This window comes from Notolepis coatsorum (assembly GCF_963971535.1).
Source record: "Notolepis coatsorum genome assembly, chromosome: 8".
Classification (NCBI taxonomy): domain Eukaryota; kingdom Metazoa; phylum Chordata; class Actinopteri; order Aulopiformes; family Paralepididae; genus Notolepis; species Notolepis coatsorum.
In genome coordinates this window covers 62,977,008-63,001,288 of record NC_140172.1, presented here as the reverse complement: position 1 = coordinate 63,001,288, position 24,281 = coordinate 62,977,008, and the positions used below count along the sequence as shown (strand labels likewise).

Genomic DNA, 24,281 nt, shown 5'->3' with positions numbered 1-24,281 from the left:
CTGTATAGTTTTTCTAGCAATTTTATATACATATATACAACTACATACCTACTGTACATATCCACATATATACATACATACATACACATACTGCCAGTTATCAAACCCCTTCTTCATCTCCGTACCAAAAAAGATAATGAATAAATAAATAAAAAGCAAATACAAGGTACATTTCTAAATGTTATTTATTTAAGTAAAGTGTATAAGGTTGCAATAGTTTAATGTTGAACCAAGCAATCGCATATTAGACAATGATGCATCTGTTCCTACATGGCCCCAAGGCTTTTCACTCTTTTTATTTTATTCATTCTTTTTTATTATCTTTTTCCCCCTCCTTCTTTTTCCGATTTTTCTCCCATCCCACTGTTAGTCGTTATGCCAATTCCCAACCCCCTTCCTGGTTGTTGCGCACTTTCCCCTACTGTTGGTCCGAGAGACCGGAGACTGTCGCATGCTTTCCTCTGACGCATGTGCAGCCAGCCGGCAGCCAGCCTGGCAGCGCAGATTCTCACTGGGAGAGTGTAACGTGTGGGAGGCCGCACTACCTCTCACCAGATCCTACCTTCGCTGAGCAGGCGCCCCGACCGAACTGTAGGGGTCGCTGTCCACAACGCCCAGGACCCACCCACGGCTCCCCTCCCCCTAACTCAGCCAAACGAGTTAGTATAGCGATCAGCCCGAGCCAAGGCAATGCTGACTCTCCGGGAGTCGAGACCGCAGCCTCTTGCATTGGTGACGAGCACAATCTCCGCTACGCCACCTGACCGTCACTCTTTTTTTTAAACACGTGGTGGCACTGGCACGTCATGGTGGCACTGTGCCCCTATTCCATTGTTTAGGGAAACCCCTGGGATCTCAGTCATGTCCCCCCGACTCGTAGAGGTTTGTCTCTTGCTGCCACTGCTCCCCCTGCTGGCCTGCTCCCTGTGGTGCACCAGGCTGCTTGAGAAGTAGTAGATGAAGGGATTGAGGCAGCAGTTGGAGCTGGCCAGCGACAGCACCACGGGGTGGACGGCTTTGGTCACCTTGGCCAGGCCACAGCTGTGCAGCAGACCTACGTGCGTGAGGGTGTATCCCAGCAGGTTGAGATGGTACGGCACGAAGCAGAGCAGGAAGACCGCCAGCACCCAGTAGATGACGGTGAGCGTGTGCCGGCGGCCACGACGCCGGCGTTGCCCGGGCTGGCGGAGGACGTGCAGCACGCGGCAGTAGCTGAAGAGAAGCAGCGTGCCGGGCAGCAGGAAGGTCCCCAGCACCAGGCCCAAGGTCGCCAGGATGAAGGTGCGCTGCTGCCGGGAGGACGGGTCCAACAAGCAGGGCTGTTCGTGACGAGCAGAGAGAGAGCGCAGCAGAGGAAGTGTCGCACTGAGCCCGAGCACCGCGCACCAGATGCCTACGCTCACCAGCCGTGCGGCACGCAACCTGCGGGCACGCGTCCCCGCTCTGTGAACCACGGCGAAATAGCGGTCCAGGGCGATGCACACGAGGAAGAAGATGCCCCCGTACAGGCTGATGTACTTGAGGGTGAAGGTGAGCTGGCAGAAGACTCCCCCAGGGTTCCAACTGGAGAGATCACTGGGCTTGGAGATGAACGCCTCGCCCCGCTGGTGGTAGTAATAGATCCTCAGCGGCAGGGACACCACAAAAGACATGTCGGCGGCGGACAGGTTGGCCATGTAGAACGTGGTGCTGGTTACGGTGCAGGGGCTGAGCCACAGCCGGCGCAGAGCCAGGCTGTTGGCGGCGAGACCCAGCAGGAAGATGACGCCGTAGGAAACCTGGTAGAAAGTGAAGCGGTAGCTGGTGTCCACGGTGCAGAGTTTGACCGACTCGTCTGTCTTATTCCAAGGCTCCATAGCTCACGTGGTTTGGTCATCCGCCGTGCCTGGAGGAAAGAAAGTAGCTGTAAAGTTGAAGGCAACAGGAGGTGGATGACTAATTATCTAGTAACTGCTGCTTGAGTAGTTAAAAGTATAGATTTAATTAACTTTTTCTTTATTCTATTTTATGGAGAGTAAATTTTACTTGTCTACTGTTGGCACAGCTGAATTGTGTTTAATCTGCTGGCTAGCAATCAGTCCAGTGGTTTTGTCAACAACTTAACTGCCTCTCGCGGCTCCTCTAAAACACACACACCCCTGTTTATAGTTTATGGAAGTTTCCATTCAAATAGCAATGAGCTAGCCTGACTACTGGGAGGTATAATGAATAACGATCCATGCAAAAGTATGGATTTTTACAATACTTTCATCCACATTATATACATATTCAAATATATATATGTATATACTGTATCATTTTAGTCCATAACGGTTTGCATTGCAGTAGTTATGTTAAACTGTCGAATGAAATGGACCATTTTGAATGGAATGGCACCATGACAATTTTATTACAATATAAAGACATGCAAAATATGCCATATCTCATTGTGATTTGTACTGGAAAGTTAACTACTGTTACTACAGTCAAAACTATGACGGATATTGTTGTATGATATTCCGCTCAGCCCTCATCTCAAGAACCACACCAAGGACCCCTTACTCACACCTTGAAAAACACTGTCATAGCAAATACTCTGGAGTCTTCGCCCTATTCTCAGTCCTTGCCCCACAATGGTGGAATGAACTACCCACCCCAGTTAGAACAGCCGAAACCCGTCTAATCTTTTGCCGTCGACTAAAGACGCACTTCTTCAACCATTATCTGAAATAATTTTTTTTTATAAAAAAGATATCTAACCTAACCTTACTATAATGCACTTGTCCTAATAAACTAACCTACACTGTAACACTCAACACTTTGATGAACATTGTTACTCAGCTGATAGAGTTGTACCCTTCCTGATGACTTGTCGTACAGAACTTGTAAGTCGCTTTGGATAAAAGCGTCAGCTAAATGACTAAATGTAAATCCCCATGAAGGGAACCGGTCTAGGCTTTGTTTAGAAAATAAGGCGAAATTAAAGCCACTTTGAAAGGAAAATATTGTTGGAAAAAAGCTTTGATTCAGTCTTTAAAGTGTGGGATTTGACAGCATGATCAATGTCCCGTAACAAAACAGTTGTCATATTATGACGGCACCCATTTGGAAACGAGGTGGTTGTCAAATTCCTTCCTGTGACTTGTGCTCCAGGCAGAAGAACTGTTGTGAAACACCCAGCATAGAGTGATGCTTTTATGAAGCCATTGAACAACCCTGCTCATTTCAAATGAAATGGACGTGTTCTACCGGACTTGTATCATTTGAAGGCTGTTTGATGTGAAATTTCCATAGGACATGCCTGTATATTGTAAAAAAAAAACGCCTTGACGGGAACATGGAATTAGGCATGAGGAGAAATTGTATTATGGATGAAAAGGCTTACTCACCAACTTCAGCATTTACAGTCCGTGTTGGGGTCAACTTGTTCAGCATGTGGTTGATTTGTGATATAATGCTGTTCTAGTGGATATAGGCTACTGATGGATCTACTCTGAATATGTATTAGTTCCCGCCCCCATATTGACTCGCAGGCTTGAGTCATTCATGCGTTTCTTGCTCTCTCTCTCGCACACATGACAGTGACAATATATAGTATTGGACAGCTCACCACACAGAAAGTCATCCTGCCACCTTGTTGCCATTTAAACTGCTCCTGGCTACTGAAAGATAGAAAGCTCTCTGATAACCTAAGTTTTATTGAATAATCTATATGACAATTCTCTGTCTTGGACTCTTGGAACGATACATTTGATTTATTTGTCATTGTTAGAGCAACAAATAGATTAGATGGACAACTTCTGTATCTGTGCACAACATTGTATTGTATCCTGAAGACACAGTGGTAGACGGAGAAAGGAGAACTATTGAGGACAGGATAATCGATCAAAATGGACAAAAAATCAAGTAACTTCAAAACTAGTGTTTTTTTTATGACTATCTAATGGGGAAGAAAGACTGAGTCAATATTCATGCTATTTTACTGCTGTGAAGCACCTTGGGCTGTGATTCTTGTATGAAAGGTGCTATACAAATAAATAGAAGGTTGGCTCAAGGTTTCACTCAAATGTCCAGGTCTTCAGCAACCAAAGCAGCCCATACTGTAACTACCATCTTACTGCCACCATGCATCATGGCGACTGTATGGCCTATTATGTAGAGCTAATTTGCTAGGCTAATAATTTACTTATCTCAAGCCCCGCCCCCCATTTCTCGATCCTCCAATCTCTCGTTTGTCCGAGGGAAGCAACAGTTGTGATTGGAGGATCAAGAAAAGCGGGTGAGGCTTGATATAGGTCCATTGTCTCGCTGAAAATGCCATCTATAATGACCCATTGTCAACATGAATCCTAGCAGCAGGGTGGAAACGTAACCGCCTGCTTTGCTCACGACACGCATGTAGTCAATTATTGACAATTTTTACATTCAGCCTTGCAATCCGTTAACCCTTTCAGCTGTGTAAACACTGGTGTGATTGAATTGTTGCCAACTATTCTAATGACGGTTGGTACTGGTCCTTGAAAGCACACATGCCATTTGGGTACTTGCTGGGGGCAGCTAATTGGTCCATCTCAAGCCCCGCCCTCTTTTCTTGATCCTTCAATCACAACTGTTGCTTCCCACTGAAAAACAGTTTGTTGTGATTCGAGGGTTGCGGAAAAGAGGGTGGGGCTTGATAATAGGTTAATTGGCTTGGTACCAGTTTTTCTTTGTGCTTTTTAGCGTAATTATTCATTTGTACCATTTTTCCATGTGTGACCGTGGAGACCGACAAATACATAAAAGTCAGTATAAAAGTTCACGTTTATTTTATTACCACACAACTAGGCTGGTGGAATTGGTAATATCATGACAGGCAAAAAAGATTTTAAGAAATGTGTTTTGGGTGGGAAGTTACAAGCATGGGCCAAGTGTGTACCACAACGGATCATGTGGTAGTTTTGAATGCAGGAAATGCACTGAAAGATGGTGGCAACAATAAAACTACTTGCTAAAAAATATACATACAAATAATTAAATATGATTTTATGTTGAGTAAAATGTCCTTTTACTGGAGTTTGAGGTGACATTTGTACTACTAATACATCTTTAAAACTAATAAATAAACTATTTATTTCTTAACCAAGTACTGGCTGCTTGCAGTTAGCAGTGGTTTCAGTGAGAAAAACACTTACAAAGCTAAAGCTACTACAAGAAGAGTTTTCATAAAAAATATATCATAACATACTGTATATCATTGTCAAATTAGTTGTGATACCGTGGCCTAATCACGGTAAACAAATTGGACCACTGCCAAAATAATTGGTAGCCTATCAATTCTCATAAGCCCACATCTCCTATAAACCCTCTCACTTGCTGTTTGTTCCCGCCCTTAGCATCTTCCCACATGGGATTTGTTTTGAATAAGCTAGAGAGGGTAAATAGCCCATTCTAACCGTCAACGTGGAGTTATTTTTATTGATTTACATTTGTTTCTTTTCTAAATGTCAAGTATTCCTTAAATTGTTACTTCAGTGGGGCTGGGTAGAGAGTAGCCAGTTAGAACATGAATTTATACCCAGTCATTAAGGCAACTTTGCATTCCATTCTAGAGAGCACTAGGAGACAACCTGGTCTAAACATGATCGCTCCTGTTTTCAGTTTTTATTGACTGTTTAAATATGTAAAGTAGACATTTGTATTCTCAGGAATGTCCTCAAACCATCAATGGTTGATCACTTGTCTTAAACAATCTAAACAGACAGATGTTATATCTATAATGGTGCCACAGCACCACCGTGTCTCCCAGGTCCTGGTGAAAAAACCCTTTATCTCTTATCTCTTTTGCTCTGTGTGATCTCTGCTGAGCTGCAGTTTGCATACTTCCCCTCAGGAAGCATGTGCCTACTGGCCCACTTCAAATTTCCCAATTCCTTCCGTCAGCAGAGTGATGAGTACCGCTCCCGACTGCTTGTCCGACAGCGTCCTCGGGGCTCTGCGTCTCAGCAGGAATGTAGAAGGTTTGGTCCTGGCAGCAGCACACGGCTCTTACAGAATAGAGCCCTGTGGAAAGCTTAATGATGTATTTAGGCAATGCTAAAGCTTTTGTGCTGAGTGCATAGGAAACCCCAAGACTCACAGGCCGACTTTGGTGTTGCTTAAGCTAACTGAGCTTTATTAACTGGACATTTAGGTATAAGATATGGCCTGTGGATATGAGCTACAACAAGCAAGCAAACACAATATTCCTAGTCTTCCCACATAAATGACTGGTCATTAGACAATGCCTTGGCTGTGTGATTCTGTGCCAGTGGCACTGGTACTTAATTAAAGGAACACGCCAACATTATGGGAAATGTTCTTATCGTCTTCTCCAGAGTCCGACAAGAAAATGGATACCAATTGCGTTCAGTAGAAAGCTGTCCGGCTGCAAGCTAGCCTAGCTTAGCACAAATTGTGACCCATATCCGCTTCCATTCATTATGCTAAGCTAGGCTAGCTTGCAGCCGGATAGCTGAGAGGAAATTGGTATCTATCTTCTTGTCTGATTCTGGACCAGACGGTAAGCACATTTCCGATAATGTTGGCGTGTTCCTTTTTTAAGAACAATAACTGAAATCCATCGCAACCCACCACATGGTACGGTATTCACCAGCTGCACTCTAGTGGCAGTGGTTTAACAGTTGCAGTATGATTTAATAAGTGGAAGTCTAATGTTTTCCTATGCCGCCAACCAGGAAGAAGAATGTATGTGTACAACTGATAACCACCCACCAAAGTATATACCGTAGTCTTTTATGTATTGCCCTCGTCCAACCAGAACTGATAACAGTGAAATAGTTTTGAAATTGTGAATCCTTTTTTATTGTGAATTCATTTTGTATTAAAAACAGGCTCACTCTATAAAGTGCTTAGTAGAAGAGTTATGCCACAAATTATTTCAGACAGTACATTTTATAATGGTCATAACTAATACTGGTCCAACTTTGCCAAAGCATAAGTATTTTTTTCTTTTTTTTGTCTGAAATTGCAATGACTTATGAGTCATTGCTCTCACCCATTCACTTTGTAGCACCTGTTTGTCCCCCTGTGTAGCTGTATTTTCCCACTTGTTCATTAACAGCCACCATCCACTGTTCAACAATGATAAGATGGGCTCCGGCTGAACAATAGTGTTAAGTCTGAGTCAGTAAATTGACCTCTGTGCGATCCAGCAGATGGGAGAGTGTCGCTCCAGCAACCACACTGAGTTTATACCGCTCGTGTTTCTAGGGTACTCCAGACTATTCTTCCAACTACTACCTTAGGTCAAACTCAAAACAATACTCACGGAAATATGAATTATGTTTCCTTTAACACTGAATATTACACTGTAGACTCGTTGTTAAAGACTTTGGCTCTGAGAGTACTCAAGTTGAATTGAGAACTCTGCACAGAGTTCGTGTGCAGACCCTCGCAGAGCCTGCTTTCCTTACGCGAAATCATAGTCTTGCGTTTGATGGAGTTCTGAATTGTCTCTGAGGTGAAGTAGTAAATGACCGGGTCAAAGCAGCAGTTGGTAACCGCTATGCAGAGGGCAATGGGGTAGATGGTCCTTACAATCGATTCTGCAACGCAGCCGCTGAGGGTCTTGGTGCGGACCAATGCGTAGAAGACCAGGTTGACGTTGTAGGGGATGAAGCAGAAGCAGAAGACAAAGAGATGGACGATGATCATCCGCAGGATTTTGGTCTTGTTGAGGTTACCTCCGCGGCTGATGGTCTCGGGGTTCCTCAGCGTGCGAAGCACCATGACGGAGCAGAACACGTTGACTAGCAGGGGGATGAGGAAGCCCACCGTCTCGATGAACGCCACCACCTTGGACAGCTCGGACTTCCACTGCTTTTTGGAGAAGTTCTCGAAGCAGTAGATGGAGGAGGAGTTGACGTTCCGGGGCGACGTGGTGTCCAGGAGGAACCCGGTGGGCAGGCTGCCGGACAGCACCAGCACCCACACGGCGCAGCAGGCCAACTTGGCGTTCCTCTTGGTGCGAATTGTCTGCGACCGGAACGGGTGCACGATGGCCAGGAAGCGGTCCACGCTGATGCATGTGAGGAAGAGGATGCTGCCGTACATGTTGGTGTAGAACAGCGAGACTGAGAGCTGGCAGGCCACCCTGCCGAACGGCCAGTCGCGGTTGATGAAGTAGAAGATCCGAAAAGGCAGCGTGAGGACGAAGAGGAAGTCCGAGACGACCAGATTCATCATGTAGGTCGTGGTCTCATTACGCAGCTTTAACGTACAGGCAAAAATGTACATGGCCACCATGTTGAATAGGAGTCCGACAATGAAGACCAAGCTGAAAACCGAGCTGTAGAGGGTGTACTTAAATTGGTCGCTCTTGTTACAGATATGGCTCATAGCCAGTGCGTTGATGCCGTCAGTCTGTGGAGTGCTGTTATACATCTTTACAAATGACTGATTCTGGGGCATGAACAAATTGGCAAGACTTGTGTTCATTTGAAGGAATATTTCTCAATACTTATCAGGAGAACGTACTTGTGTGAACCAAATGATTACCAGTTAATGTTCAACCCCTGTGTGATATGGGATGGGGGGAGTAAAAAAGAAAAGGGAAAGCTAGTCAGTCTTCATTTGTTTAGGCAATATGCAGTCATCCAAACATGCACAAGAATGCTAAATCCCTCATTATATGTTACTTGGTACTGAAGAGAAAACTCCCATTAATACCTGTAGTGATATCCAGTCATCTGACTGTCCTTTGCTTTAAGTGAATATATCCAGCTGTTTGATGTATATAAAAAAAAGAAGAAAAATCCCATATGTTGTCCGCTGGTTGTAATCCTTGTTTTTGGGCCGCTTGTTGAGTGTGTAGCCACAGCGAGAACAGTCATGTGTGTCTGCTCAGCTCTCGCCTCGTTCTACTGGTTTCCCTGTGTAATCCTGCGGCAGCCCCCTGGCTGCATGTTGATCCGTACCCTCACGCCTTAAGAGGACTTTCACTGGGCCGTGGCTTGCTCACTAATCTGAGACCTTTTACCTTGCGACTAGTCGGTCAGGGGCTCCGACAACAAATTGCTCAGTGAAACGTTGACTGGGGAGAGGCAGCTACCAGTCAAAGTCCGCCTATTGCTGGCTGCTTGATGAAGTCACCTGTAGGCTCTTCCACAATAGGACTTGGGCGGGGCTTGTTGGTGTTCTTTTTGAAACTATGCATCTCCAGGTCAAGCCAGCAAACACGGCTGTTACCGGTTTAAAGGATTTTTGTGTTTGTGCTACTGATTAGATTTAGTTGCTACCGTTTGTTTGAAACATTAATATTTTAAGAACATCACATACTTGTATATTGTTGACTTTTTTTTCAGATTTTCTTTTTCAATCCTCAAATTGTTAAAACCAGGAATCCACTATTTTAAAACAAGCTAATTGTAATCCATGTAGGTTTGATGAATTGATCAATCTAGTAATTTCATTCGACCTACGTCATCGTACCTGTATCGGTAGAAGTTGTAAAAAAAAAAAAGCCTTGAAGCACAGTACATTTGAAACTTGTCGAGATCAGCAGGGAACAGCAAGAATGCCGGGAGGGGCCATGTGTAATGATGACACGTCTGTGCCTGCAGTGCAGACCCACCTGAGTCAGTGAACAAGAAACAGTCAATAGTGGTGTGTAGTCCTGGACCCACATCATCCAAGCCAGATTTGCGTGCAAGTCTTCACCTCAGGTTTTAATGGCACATGGGTTACTCATGTGTACACTATGCTTCATGTATTACATACCTTGTCATTTTATTTGGTTGTTTGTTCTGTGTGTTTTAATTATTTCCCTTACCTCTGTGATGTATGTGTATATCTGTCTCTTTTCTATTTAATTTTATGAATTATTTTGTCTCCTTTTCCCTTTTGCCCTTCGAGGGCAGCTTTTGTCCTCTTGCCAGGCCGTCATTGTAAATAGTAATTTGTTCTTAATTGGTCTGCCTGCTTGAATTAAGGTTAAATAAAACAAATAAACATGTGTGTAGAGGGATGTCCTGATTACCATTTTTGGGGACTTAGAAGCTTCAGTGATAATTATATCATTGAATAATCAAAGCTTCATTCTTGTGGCGTGGGAGATTCAATTGTGGGGGTGAATAGAGAACTGTGGGGTAGATATTTTCATTCTGTATGTCAAGAAACTGATTCTCAAAATAAATATTCTTATTATTATTTCTATAGGCCAGGGGTGGCCAACCCGCGGCTCGCGAGCCGCATGCGGCTCTTTGCCTGTCAATGTGCGGCTCTTCCGGGTAACCCTGTGAGGCCCAAATTAAAAAGACATTAGCAACTTCAGAGGCCAGAGGGTGGGACATATAAACACATTTACTATCAAATAGCATTGTGAGGCTGAACAACAGGACCAATTGACTATACATGTGCTTAAATGGGAACTATCTTATAAATGGCCTTTTTCAGTGTTTACCATTGTTTCTTAGCTATGTGGATTTATATTAATAGGATCTATGTCTCTAATTCTCATATTGGCGCATTCTTTCAATTCTCTCACAATATTCACCCTCACTGAACTGAGTCATCTGAAAATTTGCATATCTGTGATGTCAGAGATTTCTCAGCTGCATAATAATGTGGCAGTTGATGTGGCAGTTGGCACCAGGCCACACAGTGGTTGGAGCCCAGCCTCAAAACGGCTTAAGATCTTGAGATAGAAAAATGCGGTTTTTTAGTACTTGATTAGAAATACAAACCGTACGTTAAATCTAGAGGAAGGAAGGACGTGGTACTTACCTCACCATTTGAAAAAAACCTAGGTGTTCCATAGACTCACAGGAATTGTGTAAAAGTGCCCAAATAGTGAAAGAAATAGTAAAATAGTTCCCCTTTAACATTTTTTAAATAAGCATTCTTTTTTTAAATGGCTAAAAGTGATTTTGTAATTTTGCAACCGTGGGTCTCACAGGGTACTTTTAACCCTGTGAGGCCCAAATAAAAAAGACATTAGCAACTTCAGAGGCCAGAGGGTGAGACCTATAAACACATGAAGGGTGCCGTGACTGAAAAAAAAGGTTGAGAAACGCTGGTATATGGTGTGGCTCTTTGTGGTACCACAGTAATTTTTGTGGCTCTTAGTCTCTGACTGGTTGGCCACCCCTGCTATAGGCTGTTTCTTGTGCTGATGTAGAAGAGAAACAAAAGATCTCTCACAACTTTGTCCTTCAACCAAGGTGCACAAGCTATCAAGGGAGAAAAATTCAGCAACTCTTTGGAGGCCGATGGATGTTAAAAAAAAAGAAAGAAAGAATGCTCTTTATTCATACAATTAAAACCAACACATTTCTGCAACATGCCTTCATCAGGGTTGCAATCTATGTAGGTTGAATGAAATCAGTCAATTACTAGATTGATCAATTCATCTAAACTACACAGATTAAAATTGGCTTGTTTAAAATGTACTGATAAATTTGTCTCCCTCCTTATGCTGATGTAGGGACAAGTTTAACACATTTTTCAATCGCTTTGACCAGAGTAGCCTCCCCACACCCCTCCCCACCCATCAACACCAGCACCCCTCCCCACCCCTCAAGCACCCCACACCCATCAGCACCGGTTCCCCACCCCCAACAGCAGCAGCCTGCCCACCACCACCCACAAACACCAACCCCACCACCTCAGCCAACAGCACACTACCTATGGAGACATCAGCCCCAACCCTGACCATCACTAATAACAGCCAGGTCAGGAGGCAGCTCTCCAAGATTAGTGTGAATAAGGCCAGAGGACCAGACAACACCAATCCCAGGGTGCTCAAAGCATGTGCGGGGCATCTGGCAGCACCACTCCAACATCTATTCAACCTCTCCCTGAGGCTGGAGAGGGTGCCCCAGCTCTGAAAGACCTCCTGCATTGTCCCGGTGCCCAAGAAGTTACTACCCTGCACCCTCGACGACTACAGGCCAGTCACTCTGATGTCACACGTCATGAAGACGTTCGAGAGACTGGTCCTGCAACACCTCAAGCCCCTGGTGCGTGACTCCCTCAACCCCCTGCAGTTTGCATACCAGGCAAACAAACCGGGTAGAGTACGCCATCATCTATATCAGGGGTCTCAAACTCGCGGCCTGCGGGCCAATTGCGGCCCGCTGGATGATATTTTGCGGCCCCCTACTTGACATCAAAGTTTAGTGTTAATGCGGCCCGCACGCAACTTTTTGCCGCGTCGTTGTGCGAGTTGGAAGTACTATTTATTTTATCACTTGTAGGCTACCATAGCGCAGGCTCATGACAGCAACGTTACGTTAGTGACTTGGTTGAAACGTGAGATTCCGGAGTGATACCAAGTGGAACGAAAATATATCCAGTGCGTATGGCAGGCATCCTCGAAATTCTCCGCTGTCTCCTCTGCAAGCAGTGCTCTGCCTGTCCGGCTGCACTGCTCCACACTGTCTGTGTCTGGCTACTCTGGTCCAATCACATTCAGCGTCCCGTCAGTGTTTCTCCCCCCACCACCCTGTAAGATCCTGATCAAACTGGCCAGTATCACGTCTTCATCTGTTTTGGCTCTCCATCCAATTCCTCTGCGTTGTCATTTTAATGGTCCTGACGTCTCCGACACTGGCTGATAAGATCCTATCTCCCCCGTTAGTGCAATCCACAAACCATAATAATTCTCCACCTCCGTAAGAATTCGACACTTCGACACCGTGAAATACCTTATGAGGAAAAGCGTTGTTTTATTGCTATAAACAGAACCTCATAATCAGATGTTATCAGATGTATCGTCCTTGAAGAGTCTATTCTAATGATCTTTCGGTGTGTTCGTCTATCGTCCTTTTGTTATTCAGTCCAATAGCGGTCAGGCCTGTTCGTTAGCCGAGACCATCCTCGTGGTAGCCGAAGCTAAATATGACGTGGCATTCTTCCCCCCCCCCCCCCCCCTCCGTGATAAGAGGAGAGAGAGTCTCTTCTGGTTTCTTCCCTCTTAGTCTCAGTCAGATTTTAGTCTGCCCTACACCCGGAAACACCGCTCGACTTATAGATGTTCGTCGTCGCGACGACGGCCCCGCCTTCTGGTTGTCATGCGACGTGTTGTCATGACAACTGCGTTAATAACCTTTAACACCATTAAACTTTCATTAAGATGAACCTCTCTCCCTCCTGCTCTGGGCCTACAGTACACTCTAATCTCAGATGTTCTTACAAGGAATGTCAACAAACACCCTCGCTGGCAGTGTATTCAATCCACTGGTCACCGTTCTATCACCGTCTTCCATGCACATTTCGATCACCGTTTTAGCTGTGATCCTCTCCCCCCAATCTATACATCACATACATTGAAAAAGCACCCCAAATCCTTCAACCCACAGTCTGTGAATCAGAGCAGAGTAAGGCGGGTCTTCACGGAATGCGTGTTGTCTTTCAACAGGTCCGAGTCAGAGCGAGAGTTGACAGCGCATCTACTGGTAGTTTCATCTGCAGGTACTGTAGCTAGTAACCTCGTTCCCAGTTTTATCTCCGTGAGATAAATGTAGCTAGTAGCCTAGTTTTGCCAGCAGGCAGTTAGTAGAAAAATATGGCATGCTCAAAGATGGCCAGTAAAAGAAAAGTCAACAGTGACAATCGCTGCAATTCAAAGGTGAATGGACTGACAAATATGCGTGCATCCTCCCAGCACCAAACCAATGTGCCTAATATGCCAAGAAACGGTAGCTCTTGTGAAGAGTGGCAATTTGAAACGCCACTACGAAACAAAACAGTTATTTTGATGCAGCCTTTCCTCAAAATTCAGTGCTAAGAACCACAAAAATAAATGGAATGAATCATCATATCAAGCTGCAAGCAGAATTATTGTTAAAGCTATGTCACAATGAGAAAAAGCAACCAAGTCCTCACTCAGTGGCATGGGTGTTGGCTTAACACAAGAAGCCATTCTCTGATGCATAAATAATAAAATAATGTATGACTGAAGTGATGGAGACCATGTTTGAAGGCAAACAAAAGCAAATCCCCCTCAGATAGCACAGCAACCAGAATAACTGAAATACTGGCTGATGATTTGATTAAACAGCTTTGTGATAGAATAAAAAAAAAATGCACAGTGCATTTCCATAGCTGTGGATGAGTCCACTGACACCACTGAGAATGCTCAGTTGCTGGTGTTTGAAGAGAAGATTGGACAGTTGTACTTTTTTTTGGGAATACTTTAAACTTTTTTTGTGGAATATTTGATGCGGCCCAGCCTCACCCAGACTCTACCTCCAGCGGCCCCCAGGTAAATTGAGGGGGCTTTCTCACTAACCATTCGGGGTTGAATCACAGCCCGATCGCACCAGAAAAGGGTGTGTCCGTCCTACTGAGAACGCCCGTCCCCCGTCCCCGGGGACGCTGATTCGCTCCAAACTTGGACCGCTGGAATAGGTGGTCTTGGGTGCGCGCCAGTGGGAGCGGGGGGCGTGGTGTGCGAGCTTGTACCAAAACACGGAAGAGGCTTGCTGTATCAACTTGCTGACACACACAACGTCGCTACTGTAATGCTTTCATGCTTGCTTGAATTTTGGGCAGATAAAAACATACAGCAACAACTGGACAATACCCACAAACTATATTTATGGGCAATTTGGCGAGTTCAGACCTCAACCAAACAAGCATGTTGAGCCTCACGGCTCAGTGGATGAAAACTTCGAGATGAAGCCACGTTACAAGCACAAGACTTCCCTGGCTCGCATTAGGCCTGGCAATTTTTTTGCCATTGCTATGTCTACTATACATTGGTTTCTTGTTCAAATGCATTTATTTCTTTTTTTTATCCACTTTTTCTCCCATTTTCTATATTTTTCTCCCATCCCAATCTTCGTATCATCCAATTCAACCCTCCCCTGTCACGAACGCTGTTTCTTGCCTCCCACAAGCCGGCTGCAATGTGGACTAAGTCATACATAGCACAAGTCCCCTCCGGTACTTGAGGTAACAGCAGTCGCATCTTTTCACCTGCGCAGCTCGATCTTTCAGTGGCGAGGAGTAACGAGTGGGAGGCTCACGCTGCCCCCGACACTTCCTGATTCTACTGCGCAGGCGCACCAACCGACCTGTAGGAGTCGCTGTCCACAACGCCTGATCCCCACCCATCAGTTTCCCACCCCCTAATACGGCCAATGTGTATTAGTACGGACGACCAGCTAAACTGAAAGCAAATGTGGAGCGCTGGGCTCGAACAGGCGAGCCCAGCGTCTCCAGATTTCGTGGCGAGCGCCTTGCCCACTACGCCACGTAGCCGCCCCAAATGCATTTATTTCTATAGACCAGTGGTGCCCAACCAGTCGGCCGTGATCGACCGGTAGATCAATGACATGCAATATAATTGCTGTGAGCAATGGGCTAATGTTAGCTGCTAACTAGTAATAAATAGGCTAAGCTAACTAGCGTTAGCCGTTAGCTTAGCGTTAGCGTTAACCCTGGAAAACGCTCTAAGCGGACTCCACGACACCAGTTCCATTCGTGAGAAAAGGGGGTGGGTTATATTGACAAGGCTTGACAACAGAGGTTCAAATATAACTTCATATTTATTGGTTATTTGTTTCTTTATATCAGCATCCAGTTTCCACCACTGTGTTCAAACTCTTCCTGTGTTGACGTTAGAGCGTGACATAATCGCTACGGCAGCTTACACGCTCAAAACGCAAACCGTAAACAAAAACCCGGAGCGCACCAAGACTGCAGTGTGTACACAAACTAGAGGGGGGAGGGGGGGAGTTCGCACCCAAGGACGGAGCGAGGGCGGAGCGGAGCTGATTCGACCCCGAATGGCAGTGAGAAAGCCCCCTGAGTTTGAGACCCCTGATCTATATGCTCCACAGAGCTTGGAGAAGCCGTGCAGCTCAGTGAGGATTATGTTCTTCGACTTCTCCAGTGCCTTCAACACCATCCAGCCTTCACTGCTAGTGTAGAATCTCTCCGTGATGCAGCTGGAGCACGGCTTGGTGGCCTGGATCAAGGACTACCTCACTGACAGACCGCAGTACGTCAGACTACAGGACAGTCAGTCCGACGTACTGGTGAGCAACACCGGCCCCCCCCCAAAGAACTGTGCTTTCACCCTCTATACCTCAGACTTCTGCCACAACTCAAGCGGGTACCACCTGCAGAAGTTATCTGACAACTCCTAAGCTACATCACCGACGACCTTGAGGAGTATAGAGCCCTGGTGGAGAGCTTTGTGGGGTGGAGTGACAGCAACCACCTCCAACTCAACACCAGTAAAACCAAAGAGCTGGTGGTGGACTTCCGGAGGGGCAAGAAGAGGCCCCCCCCCGATTCCCATCACCATCCGAGGGGATGAGGTGGAGGGGGTGGAGTCATATAAGTTCCTTGGGGTACACCTGAACAATAAACTGGACTGGTCGGACAACACAGAGGCCCTCCTACAGGAAGGGACAGAGCAGGCTGTTCTTCCTGAGGAGACTCTGGTCCTTCAATGTTTGCAATAGACTGCTGCAGTCATTCTACCAGTCTGTAGTGGACAGCGTCCTCTTTTATGCTGTGGCATGCTGGGGGGGGCTACATCAACTCGAGGGACACCAACAAACTGAACAAGCTGGTGAGGAATGCTAGCTCTGTGGTGGGAGTCGAGCTGGTCAGACTAGAGGTGGTGGCAGAGAGGGGGGATGAGAAGGAAGCTGGCTGCTATCCTGGAGAATCCCTCCCACCCCCTCTACGACGAGCTAGTCAAGATGAGAAGCACGTTTAGTCACAGACTCATACCCCCCGACACTCAACTAACCGCCTCGGCCAGTCCTTCATACCAGCGGCCATCAGGCTCCACAACAGTGGGCAGGCACTGCTGCCAGACATCCAACTACTAGGAACCCAGTAGCTGACTAAAAGGACAATATACTACCTTATGTGAATACTGTATACTATACTTCATCAGATCATATATTTAGCATTTAGTATTTTAGCATTTTTAGATTATATATTAGATTAGATTTAGATTATTGGATTATTAGATTATATAGCATATATTTAGCATTAAGAATTTAGTTTTTTTAGATGATATATTGGATTAGATTTAGTTTATTGGATTATTAGATTATATATTGTAACTATTTATTGTAGGGCAAATATAACAGAGGGCATACATACCCTCATCTTGCACCTTGTTGCCCATATTCACATGTCCAGAGTTAATTCTATTGATTTGTTATATTGTTTACACTGCTTTTTCAATCTATTATTTTTACTTCTCCACTGTACTATAATTATGTCACCTGTACCATGTTTTATACTACCTGTAGTACCCCCCTCCCCCATGCTGCTATGATGTCTGAATTTCCCCAAGGGGATCAATAAAGGAATATCTTAACTTATTTTTGGTCGGTAAAAAAAACATAGAAAAGGAAGCATTGGAATAATAGTGACTTTGCCTTTTGGTATTCCCTCATAATGAGGAGCTCTAGGGGTGTTGTAATGTAATGTAAAACATGTAATGTATTGTATGCTCTGGCTAAGAATTTGTAATCGACCCTACAGATTGAACTTTGCCTTGTTAGGTTGATTAGGTTAACAGAACATGATTGAAGCCACTGTTTCTTTTATCTTGTTCCAGTCAGATTGTTGCCCTTATATTAAAACAATGATAATATAAACTAGCGCCCCCTTTTCAACAATTCTGCACCCGGCGCCCCCCTAACAGTCTTAACAGTTTCCCTTGTGTTTCCTTTCTCCAGGGCTCCCCCCTATTTGATCTGCTGAGGCAAATGCAGAGGGAGGGCTCCTCGGAGCAGGTGGAGACGCTTGCCACCTTCAGCCAGCCGCTCCAACACAACCACACAGCTGCAGACCTGTGAGTCCACCGTGTTGATGTACCTAGTTGTCCTACAGATGCACTTGAAATGTCATTACTGTGATGGAAGTGAAGACCATCCGTTTGTGGTCACTGGACAATTTCTGTGTGAAATTAACGACACCTGATTTTTGCTTCTCTTACTGATCGATGAAATTTGCTCACAGTAGACTTAAGTCTGTGTGTCCACATTAAGATATATTTTGGAGCTAAATTCAAACAGTTTTTTACAGAATGTAGCTTTAATGCAGCATTGGCCTGATATCGGAGATGAAAATTGCCATCCGTGCTTCCTTAAAACCTCTTAGCCTGCAACAGCCCATATGTGGGAAGTTTTTCTGACTTTTTGCAACCGGCACTTTGGCGACCCCTAGTGGCTCGGGTGTGCATATTTTGTAATACAATATATATATTGAATTGAAGGCTTATTTGTTGCCTGTCGATGGCGACAAAATCCGTTCAGCGGTTCTCGAGTTACATGCCGGTATTTGAGGCTTGTGCAAAGTACACGGTATTGCGCAAAATACCACTCCCGACTCAGGCTGCAGTAGTTCCGTCAATCTAGATCCGATCTCGAAAATTATTGTGGATCGTTGTAGCCAATGAGTGAGGCTTCCAATGATACCCCATGTGGAGATGTGTGAATCAATAAGCCATACCACCTTCTGGGGAAATACTACCTCTGGACTACTAACTACTACAGAAAAACTTGAGTAACACGTTTTTTTACAACTCAAATTCAGACCTATGTTACTCTATTACGTTAGCACTAAAAGTGATATTTTTTTCTGGAATCAGAAACTTCAGAATGTCATCTTTCAAAAGAGACCAGGTTCATGCATGTGCTATAAGTATAAAGTATGTTGTTTTGGTTTGCAAAAAAAGTATGCAGTCAAGTTGAAGTTCACTTTTCTGCCCGCTTGACTACATTTGATCCTGGCTCACCATGGTGCTGTAAACTGCAAGGGCTCACTGATATTTTCTCTGTCCCTGGCAGATACCTGTCCCCCACGGATAACAGCCACCGCATCGTTCCCGTCCCCATGTGCCCGGCCCCGCCCGGCTCTTCAGCTACCTCTCAGGTCCCCTCCCAGACGGCCTCCCAGGGCCCCCAGATCCCCAGACACCACAGGTCCACCTCTGTCAGCCTCTTCTACAAAAAATGTGAGACGATTGTTTGGGCTTTTTCCTCATTTGTAGTTTTACAAATTTTGGTTCATATCTATTCATAAAACCATATGTGTTTTTTTGCCCCCACTTGGGGCAGAGCAGTTAACTGAGGGAATGAGTGAGTTACTGATGAGTCAGTTAGTGACATCGCCAGTCAGAGAGAGGCTGCTTCGCATAATTTTTTTTTTTTTTTTTTTTTTTTTTTTTTAAATGAGTGGAAGCCACTTCAAAGCAGAAAGTGCAGAATTATAATATTCTTAAAGGTGCACTATGTAGTTTTGGGAGATAAGTTAAATAATTCTAAGGGATATTTTCATAGCTTAAAGGTGCTATAGACAACATTCAGCAGCCACTTGTCTCTTGTAGTGTACAGACTAGCCTACATGAGACTGAACATGCCTCTTGTAGTGTACAGACTAGCCTACATGAGACTGAACATGTCTCTTGTAGTGTACAGACTAGCCTACATGATACTGAACATGTCTCTTGTAGTGTACAGACTAGCCTACATGAGGCTGAACATGTCTCTTGTACTTGTAGTGTACAGACTAGCCTACATGAGACTGAACATGTCTCTTGTACTTGTAGTGTACAGACAAGCCTACATGAGGCTGAACATGTCTCTTGTACTTGTAGTGTACAGACTAGCCTACATGAGACTGAACATGTCTCTTGTACTTGTAGTGTACAGACTAGCCTACATGAGACTGAACATGTCTCTTGTACTTGTAGTGTACAGACTAGCCTACATGAGGCTGAACATGTCTCTTGTACTTGTAGTGTACAGACTAGCCTACATGAGGCTGAACATGTCTCTTGTACTTGTAGTGTACAGACTAGCCTACATGAGGCTGAACATGTCTCTTGTACTTGTAGTGTACAGACTAGCCTACATGAGGCTGAACATGTCTCTTGTACTTGTAGTGTACAGACTAGCCTACATGAGGCTGAACATGTCTCTTGTACTTGTAGTGTACAGACTAGCCTACATGAGGCTGAAGATGCTGAGCTCCTACCTGCTGCCTGCTCACCCAGAGCTGGAGCCCATCATGTGGACGTTGTTCCAGCACACGCTGCAGCACGAGTACGAGCTGCTGAGAGACCGCCATCTGGACCAGGTACTCCTTTCCATTTATTTATTTTAGTATTTATTATTATTCATCTGGACCAGGTACCCATTTTCTATTTATTATTATTCATCTGGATCAGGTACTCCTTTCCATTTATTTATTTTAGTATTTATTATTATTCATCTGGACCAGGGCCCCGTTCCCCGTACCTGGATAACTGAGTTAGCCGGATAATTTCCAGTCAAGCCTGACTTAAGCCGGACCTTCCCATTCCCCGACGCGCGATTGTCCAAATCACCATGACAACAGATCAAAAAGTTTGAGCCTGGTCGGGAGCAGGGTTAACTTCAGTTAGCCGGATGAACCATGGCCATGCCCCCGCAAATAAATGACAGCTCGCTTCCTGAAATGATTCTCACAGTCTAGATCCCATTATACCATTCTGAATTATGTTTCTGTGCTTCGTTTTCCTAGAGGGGGCTTCTGAAATGTATAATAATAGAGCTAAATCCTGATAATAAATCATATTGAGCCTATAGATTTACTTTGTCCTAAATAAAATAATGCACGTCATATACGGCGCTCGGAGTCGCGATACACGCTGCATGTGGTTATTTTAATAACGGCGCATTGCAAATGTGAATCCCGCGGGGATATTTTTAATGAATGAAACCTATCGGCCGTTTGGCTCTGATTAGTTTCATATATTCTCCGCTGTAGATTTGCTTAACGGAGCGCCCGGATTGTGTTTCATTCAAGCATAAAATTGAAGTGTCTATGCGTGGATTGTGGATTTTGTGTGATATTGTAACTGGGATTAAAATGTCTGATGAGATGCGCTGTTTGACGGATTTGAGAAATTGAATGAGCCGTTGACGTCACATTAATGCATTTGAGAATAAAGAGATAAAACTAGCGGTAGTGCTCAATCCTGGCAACCGGGCGACCGGTGTTCGAAACCCCGCATTTCCAATATAATTTTTTGGAATATAATATTAATGATTATACGCAAAAGTAGCCTAGTTTTAAGTTAAAATATTATAAATCTACATGCATTGAGGATGTCATTCTTTATATAGCTCTCAACGTGCACCAAATTGAATTATTCCTACATTGCAAAAAGAAGGAAAAGACTAGGATTCGAACCCGGGCCATCTGCGTGAAAGTCAAAAGCAGAAACCGTTACACCACAGTGCAGATAAGTAAAAGATCCACCATACATCAATCAATGGGTAAGAGAGCCGTATCCTTATTCTGTATAACAGTTTAACTAATTATTTTCGCTAGCAAGATCTCATTTGATTATTCAATCCATAAACCTACTGCCAGCAGGCAAGTTTAAAGAAATATAATCTGATTGATTGAGGTAATGAGGGACTTAAAATTAGCCTATAGATAACGCATTTAACTTGTCGGCGAGGCGATTGAGCCGTACTGCAATCTGTTAATAAAGTTTTAAATCAATTAATCAATCAATGCTGTTAGAAAATCAGGATCTCTGCTATCGATACGTGCTGGCTTTTCAACTGAAGCGGCCGCGCGCACTTATCCTGGGTCTCAAGTCTGGTTCGAGTTAACGAGACTGAATCCACCTTCGAGGAACAGGAAAATCCCGGCTTCAAACATCGGGTTAATTGAATCTGGATAATGGGACTCTTGATCGACTTAGTTGAACCAGGTACGGGGAATAGGGCCCAGGTACTCCTTTTCTATTTATTATTATTCATCTGGACCAGGTACTCCTTTTCTATTTATTATTCATCTGGACCAGGTACTCCTTTCCAGTTATTTATTTTAGTATTTATTATTATTCATCTGGACCAGGTACTCCTTTTCTATTTTTTATTATTCATCTGGACCAGGTACTCCTTTCCATTTATTTATTTATTATTATTATTATTATTATTATTATTATTATTATTATTATTATTATTATTATTATTATTATTATTATTATTATTATTATTATTATTATTATTATTATTATTATTATTATTATTATTAATATTATTATTATTATTGTTATTATTATTATTATTATTATTATTATTATTATTATTATTATTATTATTATTATTATTATTCATACTTAAAATTGTATTTTGATGTCATCTACTTGATGTTAACACGCTTTTATGTTTGAAGTCTTTGTATAAATGTTTTATCTTACCAGATAAAATGTGTGGCTTACAGTGATGGTATGTTCTTCCTTCCTCCCTCCCCTTGCAGTTGATGATGTCGACCATGTACGCCATATGTCGCGTGAAAAATGTAGACCTGCGTTTCAGGACCATCGTTGTGACGTACAAGACGATGCCCAACGCCAACCAGGAGGTGAGGAGACATTGACATTGTTTTGTCTGTTTTACTAACCCTGCAGTTTGTTTTCTTCTACATATAAATCAAGGGAGTCGGTTCACTTTCATTCCATTTCATTTACGATAATTCAGTTAGTGGAATTTCTTAAAATCTTTTATATTGAAAATACTTTTGACATGAGAAGGTTCTCCTATCCGGCCTATTCAGGGTACATATAGAACAAAACGTAAGGCGTATTGAAAAGTTTTGGAATAGGACAGTTCCACTCAGTGTGTCAAGTCTCTCAATTTCAAGAAAAAAAAATTTGGGGACAAAATTACCTGTGAGGTGTTTCAAATGACTCTTGTTTTTGTATTGTTGTTTACGTATGCCACCCAGACATCATCTGTGGGTTGTATCGAGGGGTTTTGAATAATATGTTCTGACTTCCTTGCTAACAAAGTAGAGACCAACGACTGTCGATACATTTTCATTAATTCTTTCAATCTTTATTTCAATTTGAAAAATCATTGAGGGGGGCGGCTAAGTGGCGCAGTAAGTAAGTAAGTAAGTAAGTAAGTATTTATAAAGCACCTTTCATACATGTCATGTAGCTCAAAGTGCTGTACACAATTATAGGCATATATAACGATAAAAGCAATAAAGTCATAGTGATCAGTTAAGATCAATGTTAACAAAAAATAATAATAATAATAATAATAATAGTAACGTAAAAATGAAAATAACGTAAAAACAGTCATTTGCTTACCAGTTTGGGAGAACAGGTCCGCACAAACATTTCCGCTCAGTGGCAACCGGAAATGCACTAAACCAATGCACTTGTATGGTAGGTAGCAATGTTTAGGTCTTATAATGCTAGTGTAGTTACGTTTTTATCAGTGGTCATAGTTGGGTCCATAGTGCTTTACCAAGTCCCACGGATCCATCAGTGGCCGTGTATTGTGTGCGTATGTACCCGTTCGCTCATGTGGTCAGTGGCCAGAGTTGGGTCCACAGGACTTATCCAAGTCCCATGGACCCATCAGTGGCCGCGTCTTGTGGTAGAAAGAAAGAAAAAGAAAAATGCATAAAGAAAACAGTCTAAAGTTTGAAAGTTTGGGAGGTCCGCAAAAACACGCCTTCAGCTCAGAAGCTGAGGTGTGTCAAAAACTTTTGAAAAACTGGAGGCGTGTCTCCTATTGTACCCATCCTTCATCTAAGAAGTTTGAAAGTTTGGGAGGTCCGCAGAAACACGCCTTCAGCTCAGAAGCTGAGGCGTGTCAAAAACTTTTGAAAAACTGGAGGCGTGTCTCCTATTGTACCCATTCCTTCATCTAAAAAGTTTGAAAGTTTGGGAGGTCCGCAAAAACACGCCTTCAGCTCAGAAGCTGAGGTGTGTCAAAAACGTTTGAAAAACTGGAGGCGTGTCTCCTATTGTACCCATTCCTTCATCTAAAAAGTTTGAAAGTTTGGGAGGTCCGCAAAAACACTCCTTCAGCTCAGTGGGCAAGGCGCTCGCCACTAACGCAGGATATGCTGGGTTCGAGCCCAGCTCTCGGCGTTGCTTCCGGCTTGGCTGGTCGTTCATACTAATACAATTGGCAGTATTAGGGGGTGGGAAAGCTGGTGGGTGGGGATCGGACGTTGTGGACAGCGACTCCTACAGGTCGGTTGGTGCGCCTGTACAGCAGAATCGGGAAGCAACGGGGGGCAGTGTGAGCCTCCCACGCGTTACTCCTCGCCGCTGAGAGATCGCGCTGTACAGGTGAAAAGATGCGACGGCTGCCTCCTCGTGTACCGGAGGGGACACGTGATGCAAGGCTTCGTCCACATTGCAGCCGACCAGTGGGAGGCATGGTCTAACATCGTTCGAGACAGGGGAGGGTAGAATTGAATAATACGAAATTGGGATGGGAGAAAAAATAGAAAATGGGGAGAAAAAGTAGATAAAA

General features: G+C 44.0%; 3 protein-coding genes across 3 annotated transcripts in view; 1 reads left to right on the top strand and 2 right to left on the bottom strand.

Annotated features, from left to right (window-relative positions):
- The window catches only part of rb1 (retinoblastoma 1), a 136,444-nt gene that overhangs the window by 96,112 nt on the left and 16,051 nt on the right, over window positions 1-24,281 (top strand). Inside the window, exons 18-21 of the mRNA XM_084320652.1 lie at window positions 17,676-17,791; window positions 18,789-18,955; window positions 19,934-20,079; window positions 22,261-22,365. Of these exons, the coding sequence (XP_084176778.1) occupies window positions 17,676-17,791; window positions 18,789-18,955; window positions 19,934-20,079; window positions 22,261-22,365 (534 nt within the window). The remainder of the gene's footprint in view (window positions 1-17,675; window positions 17,792-18,788; window positions 18,956-19,933; window positions 20,080-22,260; window positions 22,366-24,281) is intronic.
- Window positions 780-9,013, bottom strand: LOC311232894 (lysophosphatidic acid receptor 6; the record flags this gene model as incomplete). The annotated part of the gene is made up of 2 exons (XM_084319729.1): window positions 8,689-9,013; window positions 780-1,885 (listed from the first exon to the last, which is right to left on the bottom strand). The coding sequence occupies exon 2, from the start codon at window positions 1,854-1,856 to the stop codon at window positions 780-782; it is 1,077 nt and encodes a 358-aa protein (XP_084175855.1). The 5' UTR covers window positions 1,857-1,885; window positions 8,689-9,013.
- On the bottom strand, window positions 6,692-8,695 carry LOC311233671 (lysophosphatidic acid receptor 6-like). The gene has a single exon (XM_084320653.1). It carries the CDS (start codon window positions 8,455-8,457, stop codon window positions 7,324-7,326), a length of 1,134 nt encoding a protein of 377 aa, XP_084176779.1. The 5' UTR covers window positions 8,458-8,695; the 3' UTR covers window positions 6,692-7,323.